The sequence below is a fragment of the Symphalangus syndactylus genome, chromosome 14, assembly GCF_028878055.3.
Source record: "Symphalangus syndactylus isolate Jambi chromosome 14, NHGRI_mSymSyn1-v2.1_pri, whole genome shotgun sequence".
NCBI lineage: Eukaryota > Metazoa > Chordata > Mammalia > Primates > Hylobatidae > Symphalangus > Symphalangus syndactylus.
This window is the reverse complement of record NC_072436.2, coordinates 97,475,185-97,497,826: the sequence shown is the minus strand read 5'-3', so window position 1 is coordinate 97,497,826 and position 22,642 is coordinate 97,475,185. Positions and strand designations below refer to the sequence as shown.

The 22,642-nt window shown below is 38.1% G+C and overlaps 1 protein-coding gene across 18 annotated transcripts in view; it reads right to left on the bottom strand.

Annotated features, from left to right (window-relative positions):
- The window catches only part of THADA (THADA armadillo repeat containing), a 369,177-nt gene that overhangs the window by 263,103 nt on the left and 83,432 nt on the right, over positions 1-22,642 (bottom strand). For all 18 annotated transcript variants that reach the window (XM_055242820.2, XM_063618104.1, XM_055242824.2 and 15 more), the window contains 3 exons: positions 21,824-21,956; positions 18,809-18,922; positions 5,610-5,732 (listed from right to left, as the gene is read on the bottom strand). In XM_055242820.2, coding sequence (XP_055098795.1) covers positions 5,610-5,732; positions 18,809-18,922; positions 21,824-21,956 — 370 coding nt within the window. The remainder of the gene's footprint in view (positions 1-5,609; positions 5,733-18,808; positions 18,923-21,823; positions 21,957-22,642) is intronic.

Sequence of the window (22,642 nt, the reverse complement as noted above, 5' to 3'; positions counted from 1 at the left end):
CACACCTGTAATTCCAGCATTCTGGGAGGCCAAGGCGGGTGGATCATGAAGTCGAGAGATTGAGACCATTCTAGCTGACATGGTGAAATCCCGTCTCTACTAAAAATACAAGAATTAGCTGGGCGTGGTAGCACGCGCCTGTAGTCCCAGCTACTAGTGAGGCTGAGGCAGGAGAATCGCTTGAACCCAGGAGGCAGAGGCTGCAGTGAGATGAGATTATGCCACTGCACTCCAGCCTGGCGACAGAGCGAGATTCCGTCTAAAATAAAAATAAAAATAAAAATAAACCCAGTGTGGGTCTTAGAAAGACTCAAAGTGGCATACTCAGTGGAGTTTTTGGGCGGGCTCCACTGGGAAAGCTGAGAATTGCCTGTCCTGCAATGAGGATGAGGATGCAGGGAAAGAAGATCAGGCCTCCCCTAGTCACTGAACATAATAAAGAGAGATGAGTGATATTTTTAAACAAAAACTGCCTAGTAAATTCTCGGGTTCCACAGATTACTTTCTGTTAACTTACATTTTTAACTAAACTGGTTGGTTTAATCTCTGAAATATTTTTAATATAAATAATATGTTAAAGACTATCACTTCTCACCATTTTTGCTGAGCCACCACCATCTTTTGTCAGAACTATTACAATAGCTTCCTGATTGGTCTTCTTCCTTCCCTCTTGCTATCTTACAATCAAGTCTCCACTTTTACCTGTATCAGTCACATCCCATGACTTCCCTGCTATAAGTTTCTTTCATGCAGGGCTTTTCAACACAGTAGAAGTCATTATTTCAAACCTCAGGTCTGTCCCAACTATATCCATGGAGGCTCTGGTTCATCCAGCCACTTTCAGACTCAGATAAGATGCCACATCACTGGACATGGGATCTGGCTTCCCTAGCACCTGCCCAAGGGTTGTGCCAACACCTGCCCAAATGGTGGTAATGCCCCAAGGATGAACTTTGACCAGTAAAAGACAAACATATTGGGGTGTTCCAAAAGGTGGTAGTTTCACATGGTCTGGCTAGAAGATGTACCATGTACAAGACAACCAGCTCAGATTTTCTGCAAGATTAAGTTCCCTTGGTAATATCGTTCTTCTTTCCTTGCCTCACTTCCCTTTTTCTTTCATTCCTGCTGGTCTTGGTTAGTACCATTCAATAAGATGTTAGGATCCGGGCTTTACTTCCAGCTCTGTTTCCTAAGAAAATAGGGCCAAAACCCTAGAAGGTAGGTAAAATGCACCTTCTTTGTATTCCTAAAATACTCAAACCTCTCCTCTACAATAGCACAGATTCTGGAGTCGGAAAGGTAATGCTTTTATGTCCTTAGGCAGAGTTATTTCATCTCTCTGAGCCTTGTTTTCTTCATCTGTAAAATAAGGATTATAACAGAACCTACCTGGATAATAGAACCTACTAAGATAATCAATGCAATGTAAATTATGCCAGGTACATGAGAAATACTCAATAAGACAGCCGTTATTATGATTATGTGTTATCTATCCTTGTATTTCTAGTGCTTAACATAACGTCTACAATACAGTGAGTAGATACATCTAATGCCGAAAATATTTACATACTACATTTCTCTGTATTTTAAAAATGCTTACTAGGTAGCAAAGTTTGAGAGATCTGTATGGTTTCAATAAGAAAAAGACTAAGGAGTCTGTAAAAACAAATTAAATATATACATGAATGCTTTCTGAAAAATGTTTCTTTACTGCAAGTTAAAATTAAGTTCATTTTACATGTGTGTTCTCCCTAACTTATCAGGAAAAACAATTAAGTCAAAAGTACAGATGTAGCCAGCTTTAGGCACAGTTATATTCCTAAAAGGATGTGTACAAATCAAAGTTCTGCAAATCAAACCATATTTCACATGCATTAAGGAAAAATCACACTTAAAATCACTTCAACAGAGAATGCTTTTGTAAATTGTTTTTGTAAGTGAATATTTCTTCACATCCATTAAAGAGGCTGACTTATAAATTTAATCTTAGATTAGATTTTTATACAGAAGAAAATATAACTATTGATAATATTAGTAACAGTGTTGATCATTATAGCTATGATATTTACTTCCTCTAGTAAAGCAAACTAAACAGAAATGTTTCCTTCACAAAGTGTTAAAAAGGAAGATCCCAAGAAATAAAATTATTAGTATTATGAAATTAGAAAGAAAATAAAAACACTTATATGTATTTATGCAGCCTTTTGTGGATATGTATGCATACATGTACTATGCACATGTAAAGCCCACACATAAAAAAAGAGAAAGAAATTAATCAGAATGCTCATATCTGTATGGTAATTTAACAGGTGACTTTTACTGTTCTTATTATGCTTTACTTTCAAAATTTCTGCAGTGCACATGTATTACTGTTTAGGGTCTCAAAAAATAGTCTTTTAAAAAAAAAATGAATCACTCATTTCTGATAGTTTGAATTTTACTAAAAAGTTAGACGAATCACCAGGCTTCACTCTCTGAAAGTCCTTTCATGGAAAATATTTCTTGGTTCATCTGGAACTAATGGCTTGAAGAAAGCAATATTGATATTTCTGACAATCACTTTTATGATCTCCAGTATTCCTGATGGTCAAGCCACATTCCTACCTCTCTGACTCTACTGACAGTATAAAGGCATTGCTCTACTTCCTGTAAGTATAAAAGGTAAACTCTGTGTCCTCAAGAGTAGTTATGCAATGCTCTTAGACAGAAGTCCAGAAGTGTGTATCTCTTACAGGAAGATGCACAATTTTCTAGGCAAGAGTTGGCAACCTCAAAGGATTCCTCTTCAAAATGGGAGTCTGTGCCTTTGGCTTTCACTGCAAAATACTTACTCTCAATTAGAGGCTTATCATACAGGTAAGAAATGGTTTGTGCAGCTTACGAACTGGAAAGCCTGACTTTCTAGTAAATACTCCACTCTGCAGGTAATGTATTAAGAGCTAGCTTCTTTTCTCCTCTCCCTTTGTCAGACTTTTTACTTTAAGCCACATTTCAAACATCTATAATTATTCTCCTTACTCTAGAAGACACAATGATATAGGAAAACAAACTATAATGTTTCTCCCAGAAATCATAAGAAAACACATGAAAAATTACTTTCTTAAATCCAACAATTGTACTGGGTATTGCCCACTATCTTTAAAGTTTTGAATCAAAATGCTTCTGGACAGTGACCATATTACAAAAGAAAATGTGACTCAGTATTTAACCTCTTCCATTTCAATGTTTTGCGAGTATCTCGTTTTTTCAACTTTTCATAGCGTTTATTTGTAGCACTAACTCAACACACTAATACCAGAGTCCACAGCATCCAAAATACAGACACATTTAGATACTCAGAGTTGTTTTGTTTCCAGATCAACATAATTAATCATTAGGGAAATGCAAATCAAAATCAGAATGAGATGCCACTTCACACCCATTAGGATGGCTACTATCAAAAAAAAAAAAAAAAAAGATAAATATTGGTAAAGATGTAAAGAAACTGGAACTTGTGCATGGCTGACGGGAGTATAAAATGGTGCTGCTGCCGGGGAAGAAGTTTGTTCATTCCTCAAAAAGTTAAACATGGAATTACCATATGATATACTCAAAAGAATTAAAATGACTCAGATCATTTAATACATTATAATTCACTGCAGCATTATTCATAATAGCCAAAAAGTGGAAACAACCTAAATGTCCATCAACAGATGAATTTGGATAAAGAAAATGTGGTAGTTCAGCATCACTGATGATTGGAGAAATGCAAATCAAAACCACAATGAGATACCATCTCACGCCAGTCAGAATGGTGATTACTAAAAAGTCAAGAAACAACAGATGCTGGTAAAGCTGTGGAGAAATAGGAAAACTTTTACACTGTTGGTGGAAATATAAATTAGTTCAACCATTGTGGAAGACAGTGTGGTGATTCCTCAAGGATCTAGAACCAGAAATACCATTTGACCCAACAATGCCATTACTGGATATATACCCAAAGGAATATAAATCATTCGACTATAAAGATACATGCAACGTATGTTTATTGCAGCACTATTTACAATAGCAAAGACATGGACCCAAACCAAATGCCCATCAATGATAGACTGGATAAAGAAAATGTAGTACATATACACCATGGAATACTATTCAGCCATATAAAGGAATAAGATCATGTCCTTTGCAGAGACATGGATGAGGGTGGAAGCCATCACCCTCAGCAAACTAACACAGGAACAGAAAACCAAACACTGCATGTTCTACAGTGAGAACATATAGACACAGGAAGGAGAACACCACACACCAGGGCCTGTTGGAGTTAGGAAGGGAGGGAGAACATCAGGACAAATAGCTAATGCATGCTGGGCTTAAAAACTAGATGACAGTCTGAGCATGATGGCTCATGCCTGTAATCCCAACACTTTGGGAAGCCAAGGTGGGCGGATCACAAGGTCAGGAGTTCGAGACCAGCCTGGCTAACGTAGTGAAACCCTCTCTCTACCAAAAATACAAAAATTAGCTGGGCGTGGTGGCATCCACTTGTAGTCCCAGATACTCGGGGGGCTGAGGCAGGAGAATCACTTGAACCCGGGAAGCAGAGGTTGCAGTGAGTTGAGATCACACCACTGCACTCCAGCCTGGGTGACACAGCGAGACTCCATCTCAATTAAAAACAAACAAACAAACAAAAAACCTAGATGACAGGTTGGTAGGTGCAGCAAACCACCATGGCAAGCTTATATCTATGTAACAAACCTGCACGTTCTACACATGTATCCTGGAACTTAAAGTAAAATAAAAATTAAAAAAAGAAAATGAGGGATGTGTGTATACTGATAAACCAATATACACACACACGCCCCCACCCCGCACAGTATGGATCAACCTTTCATGTACTACATGAAAGAAGCCAATAACATAAGGACAAATATTGTACGATTCCATTTATATGAGGTATTAGGCCAGGCAAATCCACAGAGACAGAAAGGAGAATAGAGGTTACTAGGGGTGAGGGAGATGAGAGATGGGAGTTAGTGTTTAATGAGTACAGAGCTTCTGCTCGGGATGATGAAAATGTTCCAGAAATGCACAGTGCTGATAAATGTTGTTGTGAATGCACATAATGCCACTGCATTTATATACTTAAAAAAACGGCTAAAGTGGTAAATTAAAAAGAAATATAACTGGCTGTTCAAAGAAAAATAGCAACAATGTAGTCTGAGTTTACAAAACACATAAAAGTAAAATGTGTAACAATAACAGCACATAGATTGGGAGGAGAGAAACAGAAGTGCACTATTATTAAGTTCTTATACTTTAAGTGACATGGTGTAATATCACTTGAGGGTAGTCTGTGGTAAGTTAAACATACATACTGTAAACCCTAAAGTAATCACTATGATTAAAAAAAAAAACAAAGAAAGACGGCTAATAAGCCAACAAATGAGTGAAAATGGAACCATGAAATATCAAGAATCAAAAATGTAGCTTGATCCAAAGATTTCTAAGAAACTTCATGGTAAAGGGCAGGAAATATTTTTTATCATCCAGTGAAAGATTAGTTTATTAAAACCTACTCAGAAGCATAAATTAAATCAATGAAAATAAATAGTGACAGCACTTACTGCCCAGACTGGTGATGTAAAACCCAGAATTGCAGCCTTAGCTCCATCAGCAACATAAGGAATAATATTTTCTCCCAGGCATGTATCTCTGAATAATGCTCTAAGGATATTTAAAGCATGAACCTAAAACAAGAAGTTCAAAATCAGTTGTGGGTTGAAAACTGTGGCAATTCTAAATCTACACATATCCAATAGTACAGCCTCAAAACAAAAAATTTACTGAATTACAAGAAATGGATAATCCACAAATGAAATATCAGATTTAATAAAACACATCCAGTAACTGATAGACCATTTTACAAAAAATTAGTAAGATTCAAACAATGCTATAAAAAAGCTTGATCCAATGGACATACGTAGAAGCCTGCACCTAAAATACAGAGAAAACACATTCTTTTCGAGCACACATGAAACATTTATTTTCTAAAATCCCTCATACCTAGCCACAAATAAAGTCTCAACAAATACTAAGTAATGAATAACTTATAGATTACGCTCTGATCACCATGGAATTAAGAAACTTAAAAAAAAAACTTTATTTTTTATTTTATTTTATTAGATGGAGTTTCACTCTTGTCGCCCAGGCTGGAGTAGAATGGTGCAGTCTCGGCTCACTGCAACCTCCACCTCCCAGGTTCAAGCGATTCTCCTGCCTCAGCCTCCCGAGTAGCTGGGATTACATGTATGTGCCACCACGCCCAGCTAAGTTTTGTATAATTAGTAGAGACAGGGTTTCAACATGTTGGCCAGACTGGTCTTGAACTCCTGACCTCAGGTGATCCACCTGCCTTGGCCTCCCAAAGTGCTGGCATTACAGGCGTGAGCCACTGAGCCCGGCCTAAAAAATGCTTAAAATTGGCACATTTTCAAGCACATTAAACACTGGTCAAATTTTTTTTTTAATATTTTGAAGATGCTACCTACATATCAATACTTGTAGGATGCAGCTTAAGTGAAATTCAAAAAAATTGTACATCTCAAATACTTCTATTTTTTTAAACGGCTAGAATGATTGTGGTAAGTGACCAATAAAGTCAACAATAAACTTGAAACACAGAAAGAAAATAAAAATTTAGAGCAGAAACTTTTAAAATAGCAAACACACAACTAAGAGCATTAACAAACCCAAAAGCTGATTCTCTGAAACAGAAATAAACCCCTGACAAGACTAACCAAGAAGAGAGGAGAGAAAGAAGGCACAAATAAAAAATATTATGAATGAGTTTGAAGCTACAGTGAGCTATGATTGCACCACTCCACTCCAGCCTGAGTGACAGAACAAGATCCCACCTCTAAAATAAAAAATAATAATAATAATGTATGGTCTCATTTATGTAAAACTCAAAAAAAAAAGATAAAACTAAAACTAGAGTATTGGAAGTTAGGCTAGTGGCTACTCTTGGAGAGAAGGGTGTGGAATGGAAGAGAGCAAGAGGGGGCTTTCAGTTGCTAGAAATGTTCTATTTCTTGATGGCTGCACAAATGTGTTCACTTTGTGAAACTGTGCTGAGGTACACATATGAATTGTACACTTGTCTGTACATGTACTATAATTCCATCAAAAGATGCATATTTCAAAAAACAGGACAGGAACAGCACAAAAAGGAAAACCACAGGCCAGTCTCACTCAGAAAACCAGTGAGATATGCAAGAATGCAAAGATAATGTTAAATTGAAAAATCGGAATAGGGTGGAGCCAAGATGGCCGAATAAGAACAGCTCCGGTCTCCAGCTCCCAGCCCCAGCGACACAGAAGACGGGTGATTTCTGCATTTCTGCTTGAGGTACCGGTTTCATCTCACTAGGGAGTGCCTAACAGTGGGTTCAGGACAGTCGGTGAAGCGCACTGTGCGCGAGCCGAAGCAGGGCGAGGCATTGCCTCATCGGGAAGCGCAAGGGGTCAGGGAGTTCCCTTTCCTAGTCAAAGAAAGGGGAAACAGACGGCACCTGGAATATCGGGTCAGTCCGGTCCTAATACTGTGCTTTTCCAACGGGCCTGGAAAACGGCACACTAGGAGATTGTGTCCCGCACCTGGCTCGGAGGGTCCTATGCCCACAGAGTCTTGCTGATTGCTAGCACAGCAGTCTGAGATCACGCTGCAAGGCGGCAACGAGGCTGGGGGAGGGGCGCCCGCCATTGCCCAGGCTTGCTTAGGTAAACAAAGCAGCCAGGAAGCTCGAACTGGGTGGAGCCCACCACAGCTCAAGGAGGCCTGCCTGCCTCTGTAGGCTCCACCTCTGGGGGCAGGGCACAGACAACCAAAAACTCAGCGAGAACCTCCACAGCCTTAAATGTCTCTGTCTGACTGACAGCTTTGAAGAGAGTAGTGGTTCTCCCAGCACGCAGCTGGAGATCTGAGAATGGACAGACTGCCTCCTAAAGTGGGTCCCTCACCCCTGAGCAGCCTAACTGGGAGGCACCCCCCCAGTAGGGACAGACTGACACCTCATTCAACCGGGTACTCCTCTGAGACAAAACTTTCAGAGGAACTATCAGACAGCTGAATTTGTGGTCTCACGAAAATCCGCTGTTCTGCAGCCACCGGTGCTGACACCCAGCCAAACAGGGTCTGGAGTGGACCTCTAGTAAACTCCAACAGACCTGCAGCTGAGGGTCTTGTCTGGTAGAAGGAAAATTAACAAACAGAAAGGACATCCACACCAAAAACCCATCTGTACATCACCATCATCGAAGACAAAAAGTAGACAAAACCACAAAGATGGGGAAAAAGCAGACCAAAAAAACTGGTAACTAAAAAACAGAGCACTTCTCCTCCTCCAAAGGAACGCAGTTCCTCACCAGCAACGGAGCAAAGCTGGATGGAGGATGACTTTGATGAGTTGAGAGAAGAAGGCTCCAGACGATCAAACTACTCTGAGCTACGAGAGGAAATTCAAAACAATAGCAAAGAAGTTAAAAACTTTGAAAAAAAATTAGAAGAATGGATAGCTAGAATAACCAATGGAGAGAAGGGCTTAAAGGAGATGATGGAGCTGAAAGCCAAGTTTCGAGAACTACGTGAAGAATGCAGAAGCCTCAGTAGCAGATGCGATCAACTGGAAGAAAGGGTATCACTGATAGAAGATGAAATAAATGAAATGAAGAGAGAAGGGAAGTTTAGAGAAAAAAGATTAAAAAGAAATGAACAAAGCCTCCAAGAAATTTGGGACTATGTGAAAAGACCAAACCTACGTCTGATTGGTGTACCTGAAAATGATGGGGAGAATGGAACCAAGTTGGAGAACACTCTGCAAGATATTATCCAGGAGAACTTCCCCAATCTAGCAAGGCAGGCCAGCATTCAGATTCAGGAAATACAGAGAACGCCACAAAGATACTCCTTGAGAAGGGCAACTCCAAGACACATAATTGTCAGATTCACCAAAGTTGAAATGAAGGAAAAAATGTTAAGGGCAGCCAGAGAGAAAGGTCGGGTTACCCACAAAGGGAAGCCCATCAGACTAACAGCTGATCTCTCAGCAGAAACTCTACAAGCCAGAAGAGAGTGGGGGCCGATATTCAACATTCTTAAAGAAAAGAATTTTCAACCCAGAATTTCCTATCCCGCCAAACTAAGCTTCATAAGTGAAGGAGAAATAAAATACTTTACAGACAAGCAAACGCTGAGTGATTTTGTCACCACCAGGCCTGCCCTAAAAGAGCTCCTGAAGGAAGCACTAAACATGGAAAGGAACAACCGGTACCAGCCCCTGCAAAAACATGCCAAATTGTAAAGACCATCGAGGCTAGGAAGAAACTATAGCAACTAACGAGCAAAATAACCAACTAACATCATAATGACAGGATCAGATTCACACATAACAATATTCATGTTAAATGTAAATGGGCTAAATGCTCCAATCAAAAGACACAGACTGGCAAACTGGATAAGGAGTCAGGACCCATCAGTGTGCTGTATTCAGGAAACCCATCTCACGTGCAGAGACACACATAGACTCAAAATAAAGGGATGGAGGAAGATCTATCAAGCAACTGGAAAACAAAAAAAGGCAGGGGTTGCAATCCTAGTCTCTGATAAAATAGACTTTAAACCAACAAAGATCAAAAGAGACAAAGAAGGCCATTATATAATGGTAAAGGGATCAATTCAACAAGAAGAGCTAACTATCCTAAATATATATGCACCCAACACAGGAGCACCCAGATTCATAAAGCAAGTCCTCAGTGACCTACAGGAGGACTTAAACTCCCACACAATAATGGTGGGAGATTTTAACACCCCACTGTCAGCATTAGACAGATCAACGAGACAGAAAGTTAACAAGGATATCCAGTTGAGTAGAACTCAGCTCTACATAAAGTGGACCGAATAGACATCTACAGAACTCTCCACCCCAAATCAACAGAATATACATTTTTTTCAGCACCACACCACACCTATTCCAAAATTGACCACATTGTTGGAAGTAAAGCTCTTCTCAGCAAATGTAAAAGAACAGAGATTATAACAAACTGTCTCTCAGACCACAGTGCAATCAAACTAGAACTCAGGATTAAGAAACTCAGTCAAAACCGCTCAACTACATGGAAACTGAACAACCTGCTCCTGAATGACTATTGGGTACATAATGAAATGAAGGCAGAAATAAAGATGTTCTTTGAAACCAACGAGAACAAAGACACAACATACCAGAACCTCTGGGACACGTTCAAAGCAGTGTGTAGAGGGAAATTTATAGCACTAAATGCACACAAGAGAAAGCAGGAAAGATCCAAAATTGACACCCTAACATCACAATTAAAAGAACTAGAAAAGCAGGAGCAAACACATTCAAAAGCTAGCAGAAGGCTAGAAATAACTAAAATCAGAGCAGAACTGAAGGAAATAGAGACACAAAAAACCCTTCAAAAAATTAATGAATCCAGGAGCTGGTTTTTTGAAAAGATCAACAAAATTGATGGACCGCTAGCAAGACTAATAAAGAAGAAAAGAGAGAAGAATCAAATAGATGCAATAAAAAACGAAAAAGGGGATATCACCACCGATCCCACAGAAATACAATCTACCATCAGAGAATACTACAAACACCTCTATGCAAATAAACTAGAAAATCTAGAAGAAATGGATAAATTCCTCGACAAATACACCCTCCCAAGACTAAACCTGGAAGAAGTTGAATCTCTGAATAGACCAATAACAGGTTCTGAAATTGTGGCAATAATCAATAGCTTACCAACCAAAAAGAGTCCAGGACCTGATGGATTCACAGCTGAATTCTACCAGAGGTACAAGGAGGAACTGGTACCATTCCTTCTGAAACTATTCCAATCGATAGACAAAGAGGGAATCCTCCCTAACACATTTTACAAAGCCAGCATCGTCCTGATACCAAAGCCTGGCAGAGACATAACCAAAAAAGAGAATTTCAGACCAATATCCTTGATGAACATTGATGCAAAAATCCTCAATAAAATACTGGCAAACCGAATCCAGCAGCACATCAAAAAGCTTATCCACCATGATCAAGTGGGCTTCATCCCTGGGATGCAAGGCTGGTTCAACATACGCAAATCAATAAATGTAATCCAGCATATAAACAGAACCAAAGACGAAAACCACATGATTATCTCAATAGATGCAGAAAAGGCCTTTGACAAAATTCAACAACCCTTCATGCTAAAAACTCTCAATAAATTAGGTATTGATGGGACGTATCTCAAAATAATAAGAGCTATCTACAACAAACCCACAGCCAATATCATACTGAATGGGCAAAAACTGGAAGCATTCCCTCTGAAAACTGGCACAAGACAGGGATGCCCTCTCTCACCACTCCTATTCAACATAGTGTTGGAAGTTCTGGCCAGAGCAATCAGGCAGGAGAAGGAAATAAAGGGTATTCAATTAGGAAAAGAGGAAGTCAAATTGTCCCTGTTTGCAGATGACATGATTGTATATCTAGAAAACCCCATTGTCTCAGCCCAAAATCTCCTTAAGCTGATTAGCAACTTCAGCAAAGTCTCAGGATACAAAATTAATGTACAAAAATCACAAGCATTCTTGTACACCAATAACAGACAAACAGAGAGCCAAATCATGAGTGAACTCCCATTCACAATTGCTTCAAAGAGAATAAAATACCTAGGAATCCAACTTACAAGGGATGTGAAGGACCTCTTCAAGGAGAACTACAAACCACTGCTCAATGAAATAAAAGAGGATACAAACAAATGGAAGAACATTCCATGCTCATGGGTTGGAAGAATCAATATCGTGAAAATGGCCATACTGCCCAAGGTAATTTATAGATTCAATGCCATCCCCATCAAGCTACCAATGACTTTCTTCACAGAATTGGAAAAAAATACTTTAAAGTTCATATGGAACCAAAAAAGAGCCCGCATCGCCAAGTCAATCCTAAGCCAAAAGAACAAAGCTGGAGGCATCACGCTACCTGACTTTAAACTATACTACAAGGCTACAGTAACCAAAACAGCATGGTACTGGTACCACAACAGAGACATAGATCAATGGAACAGAACAGAGCCCTCAGAAATGATGCCGCATAGCTACAACTATCTGATCTTTGACAAACCTGACAAAAACAAGAAATGGGGAAAGGATTCCCTATTTAATAAATGGTGCTGGGAAAACTGGCTAGCCATATGTAGAAAGCTGAAACTGGATCCCTTCCTTACACCTTATACAAAAATTAATTGAAGATGGATTAAAGACTTATATGTTAGACCTAAAACCATTAAAATCCTACAAGAAAACCTAGGCAATACCATTCAGGACATAGGCGTGGGCAAGGACTTCATGTCTAAAACACCAAAAGCAATGGCAACAAAAGCCAAAATCGACAAATGGGATCTCATTAAACTAAAGAGCTTCTGCACAGCAAAAGAAACTATCATCAGAGTGAACAGGCAACCTACACAATGGGAGAAAATTTTTGCAACCTACTCATCTGACAAAGGGCTAATATCCAGAATCTACAATGAACTCAAACAAATTTACAAGAAAAAAACAAACAACCCCATCAAAAAGTGGGCAGAGGACATGAACAGACACTTCTCAAAAGAAGATATTTATGCAGCCAAAAAACACATGAAGAAATGCTCATCATCACTGGCCATCAGAGAAATGCAAATCAAAACCACAGTGAGATACCATCTCACACCAGTTAGAATGGCCATCATTAAAAAATCAGGAAACAACACTTGCTGGAGAGGATGTGGAGAAATAGGAACACTTTTACACTGTTGGTGGGACTGTAAACTAGTTCAACCATTGTGGAAGTCAGTGTGGCGATTCCTCAGGGATCTAGAACTAGAAATACCATTTGACCCAGCCATCCCATTACTGGGTATATACCCAAAGGACTATAAATCATGCTGCTATAAAGACACATGCACACGTATGTTTATTGCGGCACTATTCACAATAGCAAAGAGTTGGAACCAACCCAAATGTCCAACAACGATAGACTGGATTAAGAAAATGTGGCACATATACACCATGGAATACTATGCAGCCATAAAAAATGATGAGTTCGTGTCCTTTGTAGGGACATGGATGAAACTGGAAAACATCATTCTCAGTAAACTATCGCAAGGACAAAAAACCAAACACCGCATGTTCTCACTCATAGGTGGGAATTGAACAATAAGAACTCATGGACACAGGAAGGGGAACATCACGCTCTGGGGACTGTTGTGGGGTGGGGGGAGGGGGGAGGGACAGCATTAGGAGATACACCTAATGCTAAATGACGAGTTAATGGGTGCAGGAAATCAACATGGCACATGGATACATATGTAACAAACCTGCACATTGTGCACATGTACCCTAAAACCCTAAAGTATAATAAAAAAAAAAAAAAAAAAAAAATTGAAAAATCAATACAATTCATGACACCTGCAAATTCTAGAAGAAAACATATTTATCTCAAAAGATGCAAAAAATATTCAATAAAATTCAATTTGCTTAATAAGATAATGGGTAGATTAAAAATTGCAGCAGATTGATCAGAAACAACATAAGGATGCCTGCTCTCTCTCTTTCTATACCAAACTGTACTACAGGTTCCAGCAGCAAAGTACAATAAAAACTGTTTTTAAAAAAAACTAAAAATTAGAAAGTTAAAACAAACAGCATTATTTGTCAAAGATATGATTATCCATAAAACAAATCCAAAAGAATTTACAGAGAAGTCATTTGCTGTGTTATAGCAATTCTGATAGGCTGCTGAATATAAACACAATTATAACCCAAAAATTAACTGCATTCTTCTCAAACAGCAACAGATAATATAATCTTTTAAAAGTACCATTCATAATTGCAAAAAAATAAGACAATAGAAATAAATCTCAAAAATAATCTATAAGACTTTTATGGGCCGGGCATAGTGACTCATGCCTGTGATCCCAGCACTTTGGGAAGCTGAAGCAGGTGGATCACCTAAGGTCAGGAGTTTAAAACCAGCCTGGCCAACATGGCGAAATCCTGTCTCTACTAAAAATAAAAAAATCAGCTGGGCGTGGTGGTGCACGCCTGTAATCCCAGCTACTCGGGAGGCTGAGGCAGGAGGATTGCTTGAACCCCGGAAGCGGAGGTTGCAGTGAGCCGAGATTGCACCATTGCACTCCAACCTGGGCAACAAAAGCGAAACTCCATCTCTGAAAAAAAAAAAGACTTTTATGGGAATTAGTTTAAAAAATAATAAATGACATTAAATGATCTGAATAAATGAAATAAGCCATGGAAGATTCAATACTTAAAAAGATAATTTTTCCCAAATAAATCAATACATTTAAATTCGAACCAAAATTCCAAAAGGGCTTTTTATTGAGTTTAACAAGCTAATTCTAAAATTTTTATCAAATAGCAATGGGACAAACATAGCCAAGGTCATTCTGAAGGGGAAACAAAAAAAGAGAGATTCACCTTGCCAGATATTACAACTTTTTATAGAGACACAATAATTAAAATAGTGGTTTTAGGCCAGGTGTGGTGGCTCACGTCTGTAATCCCAGCACTTTGGGAGGCCTGAGTGGGCAGATCACTTGAGGTCAGGAGTTCAAGACCAGCCTGGCCAACGTGGTGAAACCCCATCTCTACTAAAAATACAAAAATTAGCTGGGTGTGGTGGCACACCTGAGTAGCTGTAATCCCAGCTACTCAGGAGGCTGAGGTGGGAGAATAGCTTGAACCCAGGAGGTGAAGGTTGCAGTGAGCCGAGATCACACCACTGTACTCCAGCCTGGGTGACAGAGTGAGACTCCGTCTCAAAAAAATAAAAACAAAAATAAAGTAGTGGTTTTGCTCCAAAGATAGATTAATAGACAGCACAGAAACAGAACCACCTATCTATGAAAACACATAATAGAGGCAGTATAAATCAAGAAGAAAAGGATGTATTATATCAGAAATGTCTCTGTATTAGTTATCCAAATGGCAAACATTAAATTATTTTACTTTACACTAAACAAAGACAAATTACAGGTAATATAAAGACTTGCACACACTCCAGCCTGGGTGACAGAGCAAGATCCTATCAGTAAAAAATAATAATATGGTTTCATTTACATAAAATTATGACAAGTAAAACTTCAAAACTTTTAAAAGAAAATATAAAATATCTGGCCGGGCGCGGTGGCTCACGCTTGTAATCCCAGCACTTTGGGAGGCCGAGGCGGGTGGATCACGAGGTCAGGAGATCGAGACCACAGTGAAACCCCGTCTCTACTAAAAATACAAAAAATTAGCCGGGTGTGGTGGCGGGCGCCTGTAGTCCCAGCTACTTGGAGAGGCTGAGGCAGGAGAATGGCGTGAACCCGGGAGGCGGAGCTTGCAGTGAGCCGAGATCGCGCCACTGCACTCCAGCCTGGGCGACAGAGCGAGACTCCGTCTCCAAAAAAAAAAAAAAAAAAAAAAAAAAAATATATAAAATATCTTTCTCAGTCGGGTGCAGTGGCTCACGCCTGTAATCCCAGCACTTTGGGAGGCCGAGGCGGGAGAATCACCTGAGGTCAGGAGTTCGAGACTAGCCTGGCCAACATGGCAAAACCTCGTCTCTACTAAAAATATAAAAATTAGCAGGGCATGGTGGTGGATGTCTATATAATCCCAGTTACTCAGGAGGCTGAGGCAGAAGAATCGCTTGAACCCGGGAGGCAGAGGTTGCAGTGAGCCAAGATTGTGCCACTGCCCTCCAGCCTAGGCCACAGAGTGAGACCTCATCTCAAAAAAAAAAAAAAAAAAAGAAAAAGAAAAAGAAAAAAGAAAGAAAATATAAAATATCTTCCTGATCTTGGGGTATAATTTCTGAAATAAGATCCAAACGTACAACCCATAAAGGAGAAAGCTGACCTATTTTATTAAAATTAAAAATATCTATATAATAATAGAGACCACAAAGTAAAAAGACAAACCATAGTTTGGGAGAATATATACGTAATTCAAATAATCAAAAAGAAATCAGTATCAAGAAAATGTTTTTGAAACAACAATAAAAATCCAACTCCTACAAAACAAAAATGAAGGGACAAATAACCAATATTAAAGTAAGCAAAGTCTTTCAACAGACAACTCTCAGAAGTAAACCAAAAGGCTAATAAACATACATTAAAGCTAACTAGTAATAAGAGAGATGCAAAATAAAACTAGAAAACACCATTTCACACTAAGCAGAAAGTCAAAAACTGTAAAAGTCTGATAATACAAAGATGTTGATAAGCAATGGAAACTCTTACACTCTGCTGGCAGGAATATAAATTAGTTCAACCACTTTGGAGACAACACAACAGCATCGAATTGAGTATGTGTGTACCCTACAACCCTGCAATTCTACTTCTAGGTATATAACCTAGAGAAACACTCACGTGTGTAAGGAGACACACAAGAATGTTTGTTTCAGCATTGTTTGTAATAGAAGAAAACTGGAAACAACCCAAATGTCCATTCACAGAAGAAGGGAAGAAATGAAATAGAATAAAATACTGTTCAGAAATGAAAGTGAACAGGGGCTGAACAGGAGCTCACTAATCTTAAAATATAATGTTGATTGACAAAAGCAAAGTATAAAAAGTGTGGATAACAACATTCATGTAAAAGGAAATAAAAGTATGATGAAAATGCTTGGGAATGATAGTCACTAATTTGGGTTAGTGATTATAACTGAGGAGGAATAAACGGGAATGAGACGTGGAAGAATCCACAGCATAACTAACGGTCTCTGTAATGTTTAATTTTTTAAACTGGAACTGGTTTCAAATATGTTCATTATTCACTATACATTTCTGTATACTGAAATATTTCAAAGATACATAATAAAAATAATAAAGAAATGAACCATGGGAGGGGAGAAGGAAAGCAAATTATCAACTAAAAAAGCTCAGAAGACTGGTCACAGACAAAATTTTTAAATCTCACCAATTTCATAAAAATGATCACTAAAATGCCATTAATCACCTTGAAGTAGAGTAGGGCAATAATTATCCAGCACTCGTTAAAACCAAGCCCCATTATTTTTAGATGTTCTTATAAAAATAGCACAAGTAAAGCATCCCAAATCCAAAAATCCGAAATCAAAAAAGCTCCAAAATCCGAAACTTTTTTGAGCATGGACATGACATTCTAAGGAAATGCTCATTGGAACATTTTAGATTTTCAGATTAGAGATGCTGACCCGTTCAGTATAATGCAAATATGTCAAAATAATAAAAAAAAAAATCTGAACTCTGAGACACTTCTGGTCCCCAGCATTTCAGATAAAAGATACTCAACATGTACTTTTTTAAAGTGATAGTCTAGGAAAATAGAACCAATTACATTTTTTTCACATTTCACTGAAAAATGTCTTGAAATGATCATTTCTGAATGTGATTAACAACATTTCAGTCAATTTTTTAAAGAAATAAAGACATTTCATATCTATAGGCACTTAGATATGAATGGGAATCCCCATTCTTTTCCACAGTCCACATTCTGGCTCATGGTCTCCCTTTATCTAACACTTTGCCAACATCCAATAAACATAAAATCCCCTTTCTTTTCCACAGTCCTCATTCTGGCCCATGGGCTCCCTTTAACACCTCCCACAGGTTCTGAAATAAAATCATATGTACTTATCATACTTGATTGTAAACTTCAGCTCTCAATCTGTTCCCTGACCTAGAATGGCCCTTTACAGTTGGGTAGGAGTGTTCTACTATAGGCTGGGCATGGTGGCTCACACCTGTAATCCTAGCACTTTGGAAGGCCAAGGCAAGCAGATCCCTGTGGTCAGGAGTTTGAGACCAACCTGGCCAACAGGTGATTGGGCCTGGTCTCGAACTCCCGACCTCAGATGATTTGCCAGGTATGGTGGCCCATGCCTGTAATTCCAGCTACTGGGGAGGCTGAGGCATGGGAATCGCTTGAACCCAGGAGGCAGAGGTTGCAGGGAGCCACGATCGCACCACTGCACTCCAGCATGAGCAACAGAGTGAGCCTCTGTCTCAAAAAACAAACCAAAAAAAAGGAGTGTCCTACTATGAAGCATTAACTGAGGAAGTCCAGACTATAACGTACAAGCAGTACTTGATAGGTATTAATATTTACTCCCTAGTGGTGAAGTGGAGCTATAAGGAGTGCTTTAACTTCATATATATAGGTAGTGACTAAAAGGAACTAAATGTTAGTAAAATATTAACACCCCAAAAGGTAGATATATTTAAAGGAAATTTTCAACTGCTGAATTACAAAATGTACATCAATGCAAAGAAGCACACATGAAATTCTGAAGTGCTAGCATATGCACTTTCAAATTCATAGATGCAATAGTATTATAAAATATCTTATATAAGCTGGATGTTTTCACCAGAGTTTAAAAATTGTTTGTTTTGATTAATATATTCAACTAAAGCAATGGTTTATTTTGTGGATGGTAAAGACAAAAAAAAAAAGAAAGAAAAGCTATTCAAACAAGCTTCAAATGTCTGTCCAATGTTCAAGAGTTCTTTATCTCCAGCAGATACTTTTTGTTAAAAAATAAAGCAAAGATTTAAAACAACTGCAGGAGGCTAAAGCAGGAGAATTGCTTGAACCTGGGAGGCGAAGGTTGCAGTGAGCTGAGATCGTGCCACTGTACTCCAGCCTGGGTAACAAGACAGTAACAACTGTCTTGAAAAAAGTGAAAAATAAAACAAAACAAAAAACAACACTGGAGGGTTTGTGTATTTCCATGATTACCTGGGGGACTGTACTCTGTAAGTCATCTGTAGGCCCAGCCAAAGAGATTAACTCTTTCATTGTTATTTTCAACAAATCCATTTTGCCTTTCTTTGGTCCAGATGCCAACAGTGCCTATGGAAAAAGAATGCAAAAATTAACGGGGTTCTTAGTTGACATACACTTTTTTTGCTGCTTCCCTGGATCAATCCCAAAACGCAAAATCCCCTTAATAAAAACATGTGGTTATCAAAGAAAGTTAATTAAGCCATGTGGCCCTGGGCAAGTGGTTTAACCTCACAGTAGAACCTACAGATTCTTCATCTCTAAATGTAGGTGAAGGTGAAATCATGTCATCTCTAAGGTCACTTCGTTTGCTCATTAAATTTAATTCTAAAAGGCCAAAAAATGGCTCTTATTGACAACTCCTTAAGAACCCTAAGTAGGTGGCAGTTCTGATACAATAAACAAATCAGTTTCAGTAACAAATTTATCTAATGAGAAAATTCTCTTTACTTAAAAACCAAAAAATCTCTGGATTAAATTTCTTGTAAGAATGTTAAGCCTCCCTGGAGATGAAGCAGTTAGTTAATTCTTCACAAAAGAATCATTACTTGGAGGACTAATCAAATCAAAGCATTTGAAACTCCATGGAACAAAAAGAAATACTGCAAACACCAAAGAGGTCCTATATTTGAAATTTTCAGTAGCTTCTTACTTACTTTGTATCTAACACTTTGCCGACGTCCAATAAACATAAAAAGAGGGTATTAAGCCACTTGAGGCAATAAAAAAGAATGAGGTACTAATATATATTACAACATGAATGAACTCTGAAAACATTACGCTAAGTGAAAGAAGCCACACACAAAAGATCGTATACTGTATGATTCCATATATATGAAATGTCCAGAAAGGACAAATGTATAGAGCTGGAAGGTAGATTAGTGATTGCCTAGGGCTGAGTGGCAGGGGTAGAGAGAAATGGGAAGTGACTGCTAATGAGTATGGGAGGTTTCATGGGTTGATGTTCTAAAACTAAATAATGGTTGTACAGCTCTGTGAATATACTGAAAACCACTGAATTGTACACTTTAAAAGGGTGACTATATAGTATGTGAATTACATCTCAATAAAGCTGTTAAAAAAAAGTCACTTTAGTCACATTCCCAGACTCCATTCCTCCATGTCTACTTTTCACATTTGTAGCTACTAGCTCTCAAGAGTAAAGTTTCAAGTTAGCTAGCTTCTTCTGAAGCATTTGAAACCTACAGAAGAGGAAAATAAAGACAAACAAAAAATAGTTTGATTTAAAAGAAATTTATCATAGTTTATTTAGGCTCAGATAACATTTTTTAAATGACTATTCAAAAAAACTTTGTCTATATTGAAAATAATTTTTAATCTGTCTACACAAAAGGTAAACTCACAAACTAAGTAGACAGTTCTTTTCCATAGCTAACACTATGCAGATTTCCACCAAAACAGGAGTATAACTTTATTAGTAAGTCACGCTAAGAGAAATGAAGACTCTCTGTAAGCAGATTTTTTAAAAAAATTTAGACTTTATTCAACTAAAAAAAAAGCTACATTCAATTACTAAAATGTCTTCAGGGAACCATGGCTTTTTCTCCCAAAGAGCTAGGTAAAGTTATGGCATTCTTGCCGAGGCTAGGGTAAGGAAGTGCACCTTCTGACTACTCATTATGACCAATACTTAGTGCAAGCTGGGCACCAGAGCTGAAAGAAGCACACTGCACAAATATGCAGTGAGACCTTGATCCTGTCTTAACATTTGATCTCAGACAGACAAATGACACGTAAAAACACAAGGTCAGAGTGAATTAGAGGCAAGAGAATGAAACACACTGATCCAGAATGGGTCAGATGAAATAAAAGTTGATTTCTGAAGGTCACCAAAATCCGTACAGCAGAACTGCTTCAATTATCTGTCAACAACCTCTGCAACTGATGATCACTGTCACCAAAAAATCATAAAGGGATTTCAGGAATTTGAGGGAGGAGTAAGAAAGAGAAGGAAAAAATGTAGGGGCACAAAAAAAACCAGAGACTTCATTCTATTTCTTTTCAGCGCTTTTATTATACCACTGCATTCCTGGATTTAATCTTACTATATATTAAACAAAGGTCTTTCAGGATGGGGTCTGATTTAGTATTGTGAAGACACTGGTTTTTATTCTTTGGGTTCATGAAGGTAACAGTCTTAATTTCTAAATAAAATATTTTCCCATCAATAGCCGTATCTAAATGTGTTGATATGAAGCAATCTTTAAGGTATAATACTAAGTGAAAACAAAGAGCAAGCAGTGTATGTGTTTTCATATGTGTTCCAAAAGGAAAACGGACTCGCACACACAAATTCTCATATGCAGAGAGGTTCGGGAGTCAGGCTGCCTGGGCTCAAGTCTTAACTCAGTTCTTACTGTCTCTGTGGCCTTTGGCAAGTCACTTAACGTACCTAAACCCCAGTCTCTTCATCTAGAATATATGGATGATAATAGGGTACAGGGAAGGAGTTAATGAGGTAATGTATGTGAAATAACCACTAATAAATGTCAACTACTATTATGATTATTTTATGGATGGACATTTTATAGGAGAATTGAAAAGAAAATGTTAATACTGGTTGCCTACAGAGAGTATTGAAGGTCTTGAGATGAAAGGAAGACTATTTTTTTAAAAAAATAAAGTGGGGTGGTGGGGCAACATGTGCACTTTCTGAAAGTGAGCAATGACTGTGCCACAGTGATGTCTGCCTACTTAATACAAAGACAGAAATTTATACCACCCTCTGTTTATATTACAAGATTGACCTTTTACAGGGTTTGTTCCAAGAACAGATCTTGTCACAGGAACACACTGTCCCCACATTAAAACAAAGCCACAAATGCTATGGTGCTGAAAAGACAGAAATGTCCTTTATGTAATATGCTCACTCACATGTCAAACAGGTTAGGATACACTATCATCAAAAGACAAATATAAACAAACGGCTAGGGTCCTACAGATAAGTACCTGTATGTAGAAAGGAATTCCAGCACTGCGCCTTGTAGCACAGAGTTTAGATGAAGGATCACTGCATTTAATTTCCTCTAAAACACTCCATAGCCACTGTTCTGGCAGCTTTTGCAGACTCACATTTGGGCACCTAAAAGGCATATATAATCAAATATTCGGAATTAGATATCAAAGTTAAAAGTACAAACTATTGATGTACATTTACACTGTTAGAAAATAATAAATATCCTTATATTGAGTGGGAGTGAAACTAAAAAATGTCTCATACTTTTCACCTACTTTCCTCTTTATTGTGGGTCTTAAGATCTAAAGATTTCATTTCTAACAACTGCAGTGTTTAAAACATGTGTCTTCTGTGCAAAATAAATTTTAATACATGGGCTTGCACCCACGCTCAAAATATTAAGGAAAAGGTTGATCATGGTCTCCAAGATATTTCATACTATACAACTCAAGATTTCCAACAAAGAGCATATAAGTTTATAGCTTACTATAATTTATGTTCCATGTTTATAGGGATTACACATATTCAAAGAAAACACATTTTAAACTGTATTTTAGTAATCATTTTCATCTCTCTCAACATGAGGCCTACCACAAATAAAATTTTCAACCAGATCCTCTGGAGAATTAAAGCAATTTATCTGGGAGGAGGCATAAACGTTTTGAGGCGATTTGAACATTACATCAGTGAGCTTCTGCGTTATTACATTAAGCATTATCTTAGAGTGCTCAAGAACATTTAATTTTTATAAAATTTTTAAATGTATGCCCTACTAGACTGTACAACATTGCCCAAGGAATACCAAATTCAGT